At 39.1% G+C, this 15,668-nt stretch overlaps 1 protein-coding gene across 32 annotated transcripts in view; it reads right to left on the bottom strand.

Moving 5' to 3' along the window:
• Positions 1-228: 228 nt before the first annotated feature.
• The window catches only part of ADAM22 (ADAM metallopeptidase domain 22), a 269,082-nt gene continuing 253,642 nt past the window's right edge, over positions 229-15,668 (bottom strand). For 21 of the 32 annotated variants that reach the window (XM_055114646.2, XM_034964387.4, XM_008976299.5 and 18 more), the window contains 2 exons: positions 9,905-10,028; positions 229-6,665 (listed from right to left, as the gene is read on the bottom strand). In XM_055114646.2, coding sequence (XP_054970621.1) covers positions 6,645-6,665; positions 9,905-10,028 — 145 coding nt within the window. In that variant the 3' untranslated portion in view covers positions 229-6,644. The other 11 variants (XM_034964383.3, XM_034964385.3, XM_034964382.3 and 8 more) reach the window with 3 other exon arrangements.

The raw sequence follows: 15,668 nt of genomic DNA, 5'->3' as shown, positions 1-15,668 counted from the left end.
GTGCTTACAAGGAGAGGCAAATAGATAAATAAGTAAACTAACTCTGCCATCCAGATGAGGAAACTGCAACAAATCGAGCACTCAGGCTTTGCTAAAGGGTTCTATTTCTCATCATGTTAGTGACCCCTTCTGGGACACCAGTGAACAGGAAAGAAACAATCCCTTGACTGTACCCCTAACAAAGCTTCTGAAAGAGAAACTAGCTGGGAGAAAAAGAAGAGTCGTGCATCAAAATAACATAAATCTTTTATTGAAAGTCACTTTACTAATGTTACAATGGGAGTAACATAGAAAACCATGGTATCTTATTAGCTTCCGAAGTGAATACTAATAAAACTGTGCCAGAAATTTGAACCTTAAGTTACAGTGACCTTTAAAAACATCAAGATTTTGTTTACCTACAATGTAAGAACAATTTTATAACTTGAACAGCCATAAAACAAATCACACTTGCTCAGGAAAGCAGTTGCCATATACATTTCCATTGGTGTTTGCCATAACCCCAGTAATTATTAAAATAGCTTAACGAACCTGAAGTGCAGAGTAGCAGAGAAATGTTAAAATAATGCGAATCTAAGTATATACACATGATTACCTGATTACCAAAAGTGAAACCATGCTGCTATTAACACCTCCCCATGGGGTGGCTTCCACTATCTATAGATGCACATCACCTGTCAAAGGTGATAACCGTGGAAAACACTAGTGCCGACCTACTGCTGGCTAACATGTAAGCTACTATGTTTAGGTAAAACACCCCGTTTCTGAAAGAAGTTGTCTTTTGGGGGTGCTAGTTTGGAGGGGCAAGTCTTCCAGCAAGTTAAAAAAGGAGTACATGCTTATCTATCCTGAATAAGCCTTTTTTTAAAGCACTTTTGCAGTTAGTGTAAAAAAAAAAGTTTTCCATACAAAACAAAGGTGTTGAGTCATTTTTGCCCTTTAAAAAGACTGGTTGTAGAATCAGAGTTTGATTTTGTGCTGGATTAGAAAAGAAAAGTGGGGTTTCTAGTCAGGCAGTGATACACATATATAATTTAGCAGGAACTTTTGTATTATTACTAAGTATTCATATCAGCATTTTCTGTATTGTGTTACTTGTTCAACTTAGCACCGCTATATTTAAAGATTGGGGCTATTTGCATTATTTTAGAGCTTAACCATCCAACACAAATCACAGCCTGAAAATTCATAAAATAAGAGGCTAAGCCCTAAGGTGAATGCAGATCAGCATATTATATATATATATATAACATATTTTTTACAAGAAAGGAAAATACCTTTTCTCCATAAACTCTTTGAAACTTTATTGATGATTCTGTATGTGCATTATCTTAAGAATTCGTCTCATTGTATGCCTTTTTGTAAAACAAAACCAAAAACACACATATTGCCTGGTTTTGATTTCAAGGATACGTAGGAACATGGAATGATGATTACTTGATGAAAAGCCTACCAGCCTTGAAGCTTCCCCATATGATACAGGTTCTATGAACAGTGCAACAGGGATGCATCAGGCAGGAGTGACTGGCCTATTATGGACTGGACCACAAAGTATTCAGAGTCAACACTCAGTCAATCTGCCAAGCACAGAAGTCTGTCTGAGGCATCCAGCACCTCTCTTCCCACCACACCCCTTGTGACAATGTGTGCTCTCCTGCATATCTGGCCTCAGGAATCTTCCTGTGAATATCCATTCTGTGTCTATGCCAGGACTAAATGCCCCATGGTCTCCCAAAGTTCTCTGCTTCTTATCTCCTCCCCATCCTGAAATTCAGGCTTTTAGGACTCATCTCCCAGTGACTTCCTAAGTTGCATAAGCTGCTAATGTGCCAGTGGGTGAAGATAAAGATGCCTGCCACCTCTACTCCCTAGGGCATCCTAGGGATATAAAGGACAAAAGTACTAATTAGGTTTTTGGTTTTGAATGTTTTGTTTTTCTGCTTACAAACAACCAGAAGTTGCTCCATTTGCGGGACTAACAAAGCAATGAATAAAATGTCAGTAGAAACACTCCTGTTTTCTAAAGTCCTGCTGCATCTTTGCTCTGCATCTGCAGATGTGGGAGAAAAGCTCCTCTTGGAATTAAAAGCACCTGCCCCACAGAGCATATGCTATGAGCATGTGCCAACAATTCCCAGCAGGTGTACTTTTAACAGCAGAGCTACTCACACACAGCTGGGATGGGCTGCTGCCGCTCAGCCAATTTTCACAAGAGCAGACTGGGCCCCTCATTATATTATACTATCAATGGGAAACTGTTTATCAAAGTCCTTAGTTCTTCCATGCCAGGAGAAAAGTTGCTGCATCCAAAACCAGAGTAGTCTTACCCATTCAAAAACATCTCAGGAGGAAAACAAAACATTTGAGCCCCAAATTAAGCCCTATTCCATGGAAGTGTTTACTTCTTATACATCTTAAACTGTAGAGCAAGAATGAGAAATTTATCTTGACTCCATACATTTAACGGAGTGGAAAGGTATTTAGGTGGCAGTTTTAGAAAAAAAAAAACATAAAAGTGAAAGGAAAAATATAATTAGGTGCATAAAAAGTAGATATGATGCTGCAAATGGGAGTCAAGTGTTTCATGGAAAATTCATGCCAACTTACCAACTGGTAGGGTGATATTTACAACACGCTGCCCATGTGGGCATCCAGTGGCAGCAGCCAGATGTGTCCTATCAGACTGTGCAGGCAGCTGTCTTGTCCCTCCTCGCTCCTGCCAGTTCCTAACTTGGCTCTCCCCTTCCATATACTCTACAAGCTACTCAATATCCTGCCAATAAATTCTCTTTCCTTTAAGTAAAATAAAGTAAAATAATCTTTTCTTTAGATAAGAATTTATTATTGTGTTAAATAATAACATAAGAAAATATTTAAAGTACTATATATATGGTTAGAACTATACGACAATAGGAAATGAATGGATAAAATGAATAAATGAACAAACCTTATTTTAAAACACTGAAAAAAGTGAATAAAAATACCATATATCTTCTGGTCCAAAGGTAACTGTAAAACATAAAGAACAAAATCCCAAAAAAGGTAACAGGTAAAGTAGCCACAAGAGATCTGGGACAATAGACAGGATTAAATTATGTAGATATGCAAGGGAATCAATAGAAAAGAAATGTAAGCCTGTTATGAAATTCAAACATAAATAGTCCTTCTCTGAAAGTGCACAGAATATCCAATTTTGTCTTTCTGACATCTTCTTTAGAAATCCTATTAATGTTACTTTCAGAAATTCTATGCCAGACTGACCTTATATACAAACACAATTTTAAAATTCTTTTTAAAGTAACAGGGAAAAGAGAGAGAAACTATGGTATCACTTAATAAAGCACCAATATCAAAGTGAAAAATAAGTTGGCATTTTAAACCCACATTTGGTTTATTCATCAACATTTTTTAAAGGAACAACTCTAATGATAGGTTATTCCTAATCGAAGCTCCGGGTGTCTTGTTAAAAATACAGCAACCACAGCAAATTGAAAGCCCTCACCATGTTGCACTGTCCGATGTATTCCTTTCCACAGATTGCATGTGCCCTGGGGATCATTTCCAGCCTGCAGCGTTCAGAGGACCATGCCACTTCCCATCTAAATAAAGAGTGGCTGGAGGACAGTTCATGTGGCCAGTCCACTCCATAAGGAGTCTCTGCTATCCCATGCCTTCCTGTTGACACTTACTGGAGAGATTTAAATGTTCTTTTAAATCAGGGTTTACTGCACTGCAATGACTATGGATAAATGGAACTTCTCAGGCAGCAGGGTGCCAATCTGTAGTCTTATCAATGCATAAAACTGGAAGAGGGGAAAAAGGCATACAATGGAACATAAAGGCCAAATAACTGCTCTCTTCTGCTTAGCAATGATTTTGTAGTGGATTGGGAAATATAAATATTAGTTGCATGATATAAACTGTGATACGGCCTCAAAGTTTCTCTCCAAAATAGATATTTAAAGAGAAATAATGCTGTGCTTGTATATTTAATGCTACCTACCTCGGTGGATGAAAAGTCATAAATATTTAGATGTAATGCCTCTAGAACCCCAACCATGAGTATACATATAGATACTTCTTGAAACTCTCCCTTGAGACTATAAATTTGTCAGTGAATCCCACAAATGGCTCTAAGAATGTTTAAACATGGGAGATAGAGTAGATTCCAAGAATAGAACATTAAAGTTACTGTATACCTCAAATCATAATCTCTACAAATAAAACAGAAAAATTTTTATTCAGTTCCACAGGAAGGTTATTACCAAGGAGGGTAATTACAAACTATATACCTCTAGAGCAACCATGTCTCCCAAAAGGCACATGATCATGATTTTCATTTGAAATAATAATTTCATGTAAAAATAACTGAGGTGAGGGAAGAAAGACACACAGACGAATGATAGAGATCTGTTAACTTCTCAGCTAGCCATTTGTGGATTCTTTCAAATTAGAGTTTGTGTACCTGTAACTAGGAAGCATATTTACATGAGGCACCTTATATTCAAATCTATAAACTCTTTTATAGTCAAAATAAACCTTATAGCATTAGCCTTTTGTACACTCAGTACCAGGAAACATTCAGTGCACGTTACAGTGATCTTGGTAAAAAGTCACTTTATTTGCTACATCTTTCAATCTGTCTGCCCTTCTGTTCTTGGCTTGAGCTATGTGGCAACACTGCCCAACACTCACCCAAACCTTGGCCTGATGGATCGCTTTATGGTCATATCAACAATCACATCCCTTCCTGTCATGAAAAATGCTGTTTTACATTATGTAATTTTGGATCATTAAATTGCTTTCCAAACATTTCAAAGACTTTCAAAAGAGAGGTCCATTACAGAAGACATAAACACACAGTATAAAATGCTGCCTTCTAACTCGGCCCTTCAGTTTGGGCATGATATGTAATCAAATTGATTACATATGAAGATGATATGGATTTTGTCCATGGATACTATGGGAGAGGATCAAATTTAGAGAGTATATCTGAAAACCTGTCTGCAGATTCCATTCCTCTTAAGAACACACAGCAAATGAGGAAATCAGAAGTATACTTCAGAGCAGACCATGTGATTGAGCCCATCAATCTCCAGCCTCACTAGGGTAGCTAGCTTTCTTTTGGAATGACAGATCTGCCATTATAACAGCTATCAAACTTTGGTTTTAAAGAAGGGTCTTTTAAAATAGAATCTTATTTTCCTATGGATTAAAAAATATATGTTTCAAAGCATCAGATTCTTTCCCCCACCAGCTGTTAGTGTAACTTCGCAGTTGCTGCATCTCTGTGGTTTAGATCTAACTTAACCCTTTATGAATGGTTGAAGCTGCTCAACTCAAACAGTAGAATCTTCCGTCATCTTGCTTCAGAGTCAGTGCAGAATGACTTGTTGGGATTCACATGCCAGTGATGACAAATATTCTTAATCAACAGTGTCAAAGTTGTTTTTGTTAAAACAAGTCATTCATTTCACAGATAAGGGTGACTAAAAAGTTTTGCCAAGGAACAAAACTTCAGGCCACAAAGGGTTAGAGTATTGGCAAACCAGAAGCTACCAGCTCACTGGCAGTACGTTGTCTCATGTGTCTTTGGTGCACTTGCTTAATCTCAGCAGCACACACTGCTGAGGGGCTGGCTCACTGGGATGAGATGGGATGGATGGATGGGATAGATGATTTCCAGGGAGCAGCCCATCGGCAGCAGAGTGGGCTCCTGCATCAGCAAACTGTGGAGGCCAGAAGTTTTGCTGGGCATTTTGTTCTCTCACTCAATTACTCACTCAATAAAACTGCCTCCAGACTGTGCACAGGTTAAAGGGATATCACATGTTTTGGACAAATACGAAATATGGAGAGACACATTTACAGCATTGACCACTATATTTACATTACCTGCTTATAGTCTTTGAAGATCACTGGATGGATGACGATGATGTGATTGTGACGGAATTTTTAGGCATTTGGCAAAATACACTTGTGTGTAACAGCTGCATTTTTTTAAAATTTTAAAAATGTTACATATATACAATTGTCCTTGTATGCTAATATAAATATGAAAAGTAAAAAACAAAACAAAAATAAAAATACATGTTTAAAGTTAGCCTATGGGATATTGGCCTTTCAAAGCTTTAAAGTCCTGCAGAAAAATCCTATATGCCTTAGCCCTGCATGCTCATTTCTATTATGGGATGTTGTTTCCTTAAATATGGAAAACAATAAACAGAAGCTTCATGCATATAGCATTACTGTTTACAGTGAGGATGTGCCTCAGAACGTCAAGTTCTGAATCCACTATTGTACCTTAGGAAACTTGCTACATTTGGGTCATGTGAGTTAACTTTATGAATATTTCTACATATTATCTGTCATGCGGATTATCCATTAACATACCGGTACCTTTATTGTTCCATGTTATAGTGTAATATTTCAGTAGTTCTTTTCATGGTTCAGTTAAATCCTAAGCCAATGACAAAAAGAAAATGGTAACCAGATGTGAAACTCCGCTTCCTCTCCTCTGTAGCATCTCAGAAGGTCTTCGTATTGTCTGAAGAGCAGATAGATTTGCAGTGATTCCATGAGCCTGGGTTTCTATAAAAGTTGAAGTAAACAGTTTTCGATGTATCACATGTAAACAGTTGATCTTAAATGGATGTCTCCCATAGCTGCACAACAGAAAAGAGCAAAATTGCACATTGTGAAAGCAGGAAGCAGATGTATTCTGAATAGGAGATGAAAAAGATTCAGTGATTCCATCCATATATATGTGATTGTGGATGCACACTCTTGCAAAGTCTAAAAAGTGGATAGAATAAACACTCCAACTTTTAGCTCTCTGTTTCCTCAAAACCTGTGTCTCAACCTTTTTAACAGCAGCCATCTTTTGATACAAAAACCATCACATCCTCATTTAATGTTACTAAACATTTTGAATAGAGTCAATATTGTGTCTCAAATGAAATAAAAGAATTTACAATATTATTTTTTAAGCTACACATGCCCTTCCTTTCCCCAGGATTCTAAGACAGCCAGCTAGAGCAGTGGTTCTCAACCTCAGCTGCACATTACATTAATCTGGGGAGGTTTCTACAATTCTACTTCCCAGGCACCACACCAGACCAACTAAATCAAAATCTCTCTGGGTGGGACTCAGGCGTAAGAATATTTTAAAAGCTTTGCAGATGATTCCCTTGTGCAGCCACGACAGAAAACTACTGACATCAGGGAAGTGTGATTCCATCAATTCCACCATCACCCACTTGAAAATCACTGCCATACACTCCACTTCTATCACTACCTCCTTAAAAAATGGTTCTCTCAGCTGGGCGTGGTGGCTCACGCCTGTAATCCCAGCACTTTGGGAGGCCGAGATGGGCAGATCACGAGCTCAGGAGATCGAGACCATCCTGCATACCACGGTGAAACCCCGTCTCTACTAAAAATACAAAAAAAATTAGCCGGGCGTGGTGGCGGGCACCTGTAGTCCCAGCTACTCGGGAGGCTGAGGCAGGAGAATGGCGTGAACCCGGGAGGCGGAGCTTGCAGTGAGCCGAGATCGCGACATTGCACTATAGCCTGGGCGACTGAGCGAGACTCCATCTCAAATAAAATAAAATAAAATAAAATAAATAAAAGGTTCTCTCTCACAAGCTGAGGTATCACAGTGGAAGGATACATTCAAGGCAGGATGTCCCTTCATTCATTCTGTCCCTCTTACCCTCTCCTTGCTTTTGCCATGAGCTCTTTATATTGGCCCTGTTCTGGTCAAATTTCTACAATGTTCAGCAATCACCTCAATGGACTAATAACAAGTGTGGCATGATCAGATATGAATGCAACTCAGTTCACCAGAAAAGGAAGACCAATTTAAAAAGAAGATCAAGCTGATGAAATATGTTTCCAGGCAATAGAATTTAGATATAATTATTATAAACATAAACAAATAAAGCCTATGAACAGAGTGACTTAGGTTGTATCCAATTCCATCCAAATTCCATTTTTACTGGACATTTGGTGCATGTCGCTGTATATATAATGAGTTTCTGGGAAAGAAAAAGGAGAAAAAGCCAAGTGAGTAAGTAGATGTTTCTGTATAGGTTCCCTTAATATGTTCTCCCAAATCTTCATGGAAATCTTGTTCTGAATGCCCATGTCTGCCTATTCCACAGGACTGTGGTAAAGCCACCATGCTATCTACCTTAGGTCATTTTATATGCCCTTTTTATTGAAAAGACACCAACCCCTTGTAAACCACAGGAATATCTGAACTGTGAGGATCTTCGTGAATGGGTGACACTGGTGGTGGAGAGGAGTTAAATGGCGCTTGTGGTGGGTCTGGAGCAAAGACGATCTGAATTGATGCTCAGATAATGGTCTGGAGGGCTAAAGGGATTAGACTCTGGCCTCAGAGAGCTGAAGTTTCCTCAATATTGTTTTATAAAGATTAAAAATAATATGTGACAGGAGAAAGAAGGGAGGGACAAATGAACAACATTGGGAAAAACCTGAATGTCATGATTACTCCAGTGAGAAAAAATGAGCAATTGCCAAACATCACTTTCAGCCCTAGACATGCCTTGGCCCACGTCTATGTGGTGGTAACAGAGGGGCTGCTGATAGGAAGATCTGCTTGTTCCACTCTCCACAGCCCACAGAGACAGCCCAGAGACAGGGGCTGTGTATTTGGTAGGATTCTGCCACATGCTTATGTGGCTGTTCCACAGTGCATAGAACAAATCAGACTTTTCAGGTAACAATCCCAGCAGCCAGAGCCTTTGTGGTCACCTGCTCAGCCCAGGGCCAGTCATTTTTTCTAGGGAGCTATCATTTTTACAGGCTCTTGTGTGGTAACATCTCCAATAACCCAAACTCTGACATGACAACAGCTGAGGGAATGTCCCTAACTTGATGGAACAAAACAGGGATGCAGACAATTTAGCAGAAAGTGGGGTGCTACACTTAGACAATTATTTGAGGAGGGCAGGAATGACATCAGTCTCAGATTTCATTATCACACATGACATCATGAACAACTAGGTATCTATCAAGAAGTCTTTTGTTAATTCAGAAAGCTGAGTGCTGGGAATCTGAATTGTCTTGTTATCTTTTACCATTTCTCATATTAACATATAATGGTAATTTTTTATGATTAACAAAACACTGCTGGTAGTTTTTAAAGACTTTTGGATTATAGTGATCTACACAGCTTTTAATTATTTGTGCCTTCTTACTGACTCTGAGTTAAAATTAAAATTTGAATGATCCACGTTTACCTTGAATCACATAATTTAGGTTTGGGATCAAAGAGATTCCGAAACATCTCTGAAGACCAAAGAGTCTAACCAGCAGCTAAAGCTGCCGAGGCTTATAAGCTTTATTTTATTTTTTTGCAACATTATTTCTAAGAAGATGAACATTACAGTGTAAATGACCACAACAGAGCCTGGACATCAATAAAGGTAATTATTCTTTGGTTACATCTTTCACTTAAGTCTCTGAGGACCAGTCTGCCTCTCTAAACTCCACTGTATCTCGAATTTTACATACTGATATGTTTCAGGAATGTTGTGAGACAGTGGCAGTGTGATTAAAATGTAAAAGGTGATATAGCAAAATACGCTGTTCTGTTTACTGTAGGTTTTAATATATTAGCTACAATAATAAAATATATAAATATATAGCAATTAATTACACAAAATGTACCAAGACTGTATCAATGCAGATTAAACTATTTGCAAATATAAATCTGAAGCCAAAAGTCTCAAGAATCTCCTTATTTTCAAGTTTGATTTTTTCATTTTCTTAGGAACAAGGGAGGAAAAATGGTTCTCTCTTTTAAAATATAAACTCATAGATAAATGATAATGACTGAGCATGTACGCACATGGAAGAGGATTCCACATACCCTGGCACTTTGTCGGTTCACTTTCTTGTCCTCATCAGGAAGTGGAGGCATTGGGTAAGGGTATTTTCTGCTGGAGGCAATAGACCCAGTTGATGAAGAAGGAGACTTGGCAGGAGATAAAGTCCTGAGATGTTGAGAACATGAATTAAGTATCATGTGATTGCCTAACATTTTTCAAATATCTGAAAAGTGGGTTCAGAACAAACCCTCTGACTTCTAACTTTCATATGCCACTACTGCAAAGATTTAACTACTGGGAAGATATTCTGTCATTCTCAACAGTGAAATGCTGCAATTTTATCTTCCTAATTTCATGACTGCAATGGATTATTTAAATGTTAGAACATAGAATGATACTTTTCAACTACAAGCCACTAAAAATGTATCCTATAGAATAGATAAAAAGCTAAAATGCAGAAGGGATGAAATTATTCTAAGAGCTTATAATGGTAAATTATGTGTATAAAACATTAATATTGTGCCTTATTTTTAACCACTTAATGTAAAAATGTTTAAGTACAATAATTCCAATTTTCTCTTAAGATCTTACAATCCATTACAACTGATATATTTATTAGTTGCTAAATCACACACCAGTTTACACAACACTCATGCATTCAGAGGCCAGTGTGTTAGTTGTGAAGGAACAAAGGCAAATACAGGGCTTTTAATAAATTAGTAAACATGCAAGCAGTAAGGAGTGCAGAGTTCCAGCCAAACAAAGTCTGATGAGAACATACAAAAATGGTCTAATTAGTCCCTACAATCAGCATTTCTATGTAAGCTGCCGGTGTATTATGCTGTACTTCATTGATTTTGCATGTGTAGTGGTAATTTGTGACTAAGCTGAACATACTGGACAAGCCCCTATCTATTGCTAACTTGTCTTTAAAGTGAAAAAAGAAAACAGCTGAGTAAAAAATGTCTGCTCATAAGATATCAATGAAAAACAGATGTGATAACTGTAGTAGCTATTCCATTCACAAACGTTACCACTACACATCCACTGCTCCTTAATCCATGGTGCAAGGTGGTAAAAACCCACATTGAACTGGTTACACTGCCACCTTATAGCAAAAGTGTTTATTTCAGTAGAATGTACCTCATCTGCTGTGACTGATCCAGCCTGGGAATGTTAGTGGGAGGGGCGGGGGTAGCACTAGGTAGGTCAAGATCTACTGCCTACACTGCATTCAAGAGCATAAAGGTGTCTTTTTTCCTTCCTTGTTTTAAATTTTGGTTTGCATGCATATAATATCCTTTGCTCTGGTTCTGCCATAGTTTTCATACTAATTTCCATTTTATGGACACTGAATTCAAGCTAAAGTTTGAAAATAATTTTTCCCATACACCCTAAGATAGTAGTAGTGAACATTCTTGATAGATTTTAAGAATGAAGAATGGTACAATTCACTTTTAATCTGTAACTCCTATTTTTGAAAAATGGCTAGGACCACTCCTTTGCATGAACGTTTAGAACACAGCAGCTGTTTGATTTCTCCTATGTTAATGCTCTTCATTGCCGAGCGGATGGGTGTAACTAATACTAGTACTTCAAATTCTCTAAAGTTCTATTAAAGCAATGTACTTCATATTTTTTAATTAAGAAATTATTTTATTTTAGAAAAACACTTTAAATAGGACTATGATCTTTAAGAAACAAATTTGGTACATGTAAGATAATGGCAAACTTCTGCATTTAGATATTTAAATGCATCTTTCTAAAATGAGGACTATTAACCTGGCATCAGCTTTTTAGCCTAATCACTACTGATAAAATATCCAACTTTAGGAAAGCTAGTAAGGTACACAAACAAATAGTTAAATCTTGTTTACTTTAGGGGATCATGCAAAACAAGGCATCTTTTTAAGCTGCTGCAGCATGTGTGTCCACACCATTAGCTATTAGCTTTTAGCTTCACAGTCATTCCAGCTTTAACTTGGCCATGGGTCCAAATGGCCAGCCTGATACATGGACAAAGCCATTCCAATGAGGGGTGCTGAAGGTCCAGTCTTCCCCTCAAATATCTTTCTATGGGCAAAGCCAATTAAGTTAGAACAAAAACAGGAGATTTTCTCCAGAACCCCAAAGAAATTGCACATATACTACTTCTTAAAATAACACGCTAGTTACGCTAGTTAATTGACACCTTGGACCTTGAGGGGAAGAAGAGAAGCTGAGCAGGAAAGTTTTAGCAGGGGCAAGGGTCCTGGAGGCTGGTATAAAACTGATTATCTTGGGGGGATGAGAGCACCAGAGCAGGAGTCAAAATAGAAGTAAAGAATAATAACACTCTTGTTAATTGACATCTTGGACCCTGAGGGGAAGAGAAGCCCAGCAGGAAAGTTTTAGCAGGGGAAAGGGTCCTGGAGGCTGGGTGGTATGTGACAGCATAAAAGTGATTATTTTGGGAGGATGGAGAGCACCAGAGCAGGAGTCAAAATAGGAGTAGAGACCACGGTACGGTAAAACACTTTAGGGAAAATAAACTCAAAATTTCTCACAAATGTCTAAGGAAAACATTTCTTCAAAACTATCTCCAGGCTCTTTTCTGACCTTTATTGACTACTTGCCCGGCAGTTCCAGCCTGGCTTTCACTTAAAGCCAGGCACCAGCCCAGCTCATTCACTTAAAAAGTGAAGTGCATCATTGGATACAAGTCAACCATTATTATTACTGCATTTTATTTTATTTTATTTTTTGAGATGGAGTCTCACTCTGTCACCCAGTCTGAAGTGCATTTGGTGTGATCTCAGCTCACCACAGCCTCTGCCTCCTGGGTTCAAGCAATTCTCCTGCCTCAGCCTCCCGAGTAGCTGGGACTATAGGAATGCGCCACCACCCCCGGCTAATTTTTCTATTTTCAGGAGAGACAGGGTCTCACCATGATGGCCAGGTTGGTCTCAAACTCCTGACCTCAAATGATCCACCCATCTCGGCCTCCCAAAGTGCTGGAATTATAGGCATGAGGCACCCCACCCAGCCCATTACTGTATCTTTAAAAACTATAATTACCATAATGGATACCCTATTAGAATTACACAATAAAGGTATGTTTGTGTGCCAATGGATTGTGGTGCCTCTTGGGGCTACATCAAACTTCCTGGGATTACCTTCTGTATATATGCCTGTAAGGCCAACCTCAGTTCAGTTCTGCACCCAAGGACAGGCTAAAAACCAGGCCAGTCACATGGAGAGGGACACAAGTCCACCTCTTATTCACTTGTGTTCATATGTGAGTTTTATAGTAGGTTGATCCAGGAGAATTTGTTATTTTATTTTTATTTATTTTTTTGAGACAGAGTCTCACTCTGTCGCCAGGCTGGAGTACAGTGGTGTGATCTCGGCTCACTACAACCTCCGCCTCCCAGGTTCAAGCGATTCTCCTGCCTCAGCCTCCCAAGTAGCTGGGATTACAAGCGCACACCACCATACCCAGCTAATTTTTGTATTTTTAGTAGAGATGGGGTTTCACCATGTTGGCCAGGATGGTCTTAATCTCCTGACCTCATGATCCGCCCACCTTGGCCTCCCAAAGTGCTGGGATTACAGGCGTGAGCCACTGTGCCTGGCCTAGATCCAGGAGAATTTGTTAAGTGTACTAAGAGAGGATTCAAGTCATCAGTATCCACTCTGCTACTTTTAATTAAGGTGAAATGGAAAAGGTACAGATTTTGGATTCAGAGTCAGGCTCTAGTTCTGGTTCTGACACTTACTAGCTGTGCCACCTTGAATTACTCTTTCTACCTCAGTTTCCTCCATCTACAGAAAGGTAATAAGAATGCTTACACCCTAGGATGTGAGGAATAAAGGTATATCATAGGCACTGGATACATGATAGTTGTAATTATTCGTTTCTTTTCAGAGTCACCAAAAATTCCATAGAATCATGGAAGTGGACTCGAAAACCCTGATGAAGTGAGTAATCAATGGGATAATACCCGAGAGTAAGGCTACCTTCTGAGAGCTTATAACAGAACTGCATCCAGGATCTGGGTGTGGCGAGATAATGCTCTTGTCCTGAACTCACTTGCTCCTTCCTGGTGGCCTGAATTCATGCAGAGGACAACCTGAGCAACCACCATCATATCGAAACTGGATAAGGGGGCACAGCAGAGGCACTCTGATCACTTGATATCTATTTAGGCATTTGCCTTGCTCTCTCTAGCAGTGTGGCCACTATATTTTAAATGCTGGACTATATTTTGAACCAGTTTGCTGCAGATTGCATTTTGATAAGGATGCGGCAAAGCCAAAACCACAGGGGTGTAATCCCAGCACTCTGGGAGGCTGAGGCAGGTGGATTGCTTGAGCCCAGGAGTTTGAGACCAGCTTGAGCAACATGGTGAGATCCCGTCTCTACAAAAAACAATGAGGTGACCTTTGCCCTCACTGGTGGTTTTGACAGGAAGGGTAATCCTGAATGACCTGGCCACAGATGAAGCAGATCTGAGCCTAAGCATAGGGTTGGCAAGGCACAAGCCAAGGTGTGGATGCACTTTGGGTCTCCTATGTGAGGCTTGGCTTGGACAGAGGGTGGATGAAATTCTCCCTTGCATTAGAATCACTGTGTTAAACGTTCTGGGCCATCTCAATTATTTACCACCACCACAGAAATTCTGTATTGAATTTCAAATCTTATCACCCTTATTAACTCAAAAATGTCAATTAAATTATAACTGTCCACAGAACTTTGTCTAACCTTTAAACATAAATATGATTTTAACAATTAATTCTTAATTTCACTATCTACTGTAGGAACCAACATCTCATATTAGAAGAGAAAACAAAGGAACCCTCTAAAATTGTCCTTGCAGTTTTGCACGTGCAATCAGGGGTGCTGAAGCATTTCCCCATCCAAATTGCATTTAGTCATGCAGCTTCTGGGCAGACCTGGGTGCTGATTTTAAGAAACGTGACCTCTTTCTCTGAGAGCCACATAAACTACTCAGCTCACCCAGGGGAGGTGAATCAACTCTTCCGGGGTACCATTTCACAAATTATTGCTGCAAAAATGCTAAATCCATTTGGGAATAAAAGCCCTAACCCATATAGGATGAAAGTCATTCTGTTTTGGTTCCACGGCTGGTACAAATTACAATCTGCCCACAAGCCTGAGGAAAACAGAAAGGAGAAATAGGACTGCAGGTGAGCCAAGATTCCAAATAACAGTCAAAATCATCTTACCTGTCTTCCTGATGTTGGCCATCTTGGGAGCTACAGATGAGGGTGGGATGTTTGAATGTGAGTGTATGTGTATGAGGTTCAGTGTGGGAAAGTGTGGGACAAGCAGAGGGACAGGGCAGGAGGGAAAGATGGGGTATAAAAGCAGGATATATTTTTGTGAGCAGGCAGGAGTTACGCTTTCCTTGGGGTATATGCAAATGTTATGGATCAAATTAAAAGGCAGGTAGGTCTAATCATTTTCTCAAACTATACATAACTAAACTAAATGGTACACTGGAAGAGAGAGTCCACCTTATACGGGTGCTGAGAGTTAAAAACACATACATATTTTGATATCTGTTCAATGTTGACCCAAGTCATGGCAATCAGTAACATGAAAGTTTATTGTAAAATTGTGTTCAGAAGAGGTAGTAATTGAGTACATATTTCTCCTTTACCTTAGTTGTCCACAAAGTAGTCAGATATAAAGTGGACATTTACCTCTAGAAAATCACTTTGATATTATAAAGGGTAAAAAATGCCATTACGAACTCTTGGAAATTCTTTCTGACCTGTAATGTTTACACAGAGCTGCAG

This window comes from Pan paniscus, chromosome 6, assembly GCF_029289425.2.
Source record: "Pan paniscus chromosome 6, NHGRI_mPanPan1-v2.0_pri, whole genome shotgun sequence".
Taxonomy (NCBI): domain Eukaryota; kingdom Metazoa; phylum Chordata; class Mammalia; order Primates; family Hominidae; genus Pan; species Pan paniscus.
This window is presented reverse-complemented; position numbering and strand designations above follow the sequence as displayed.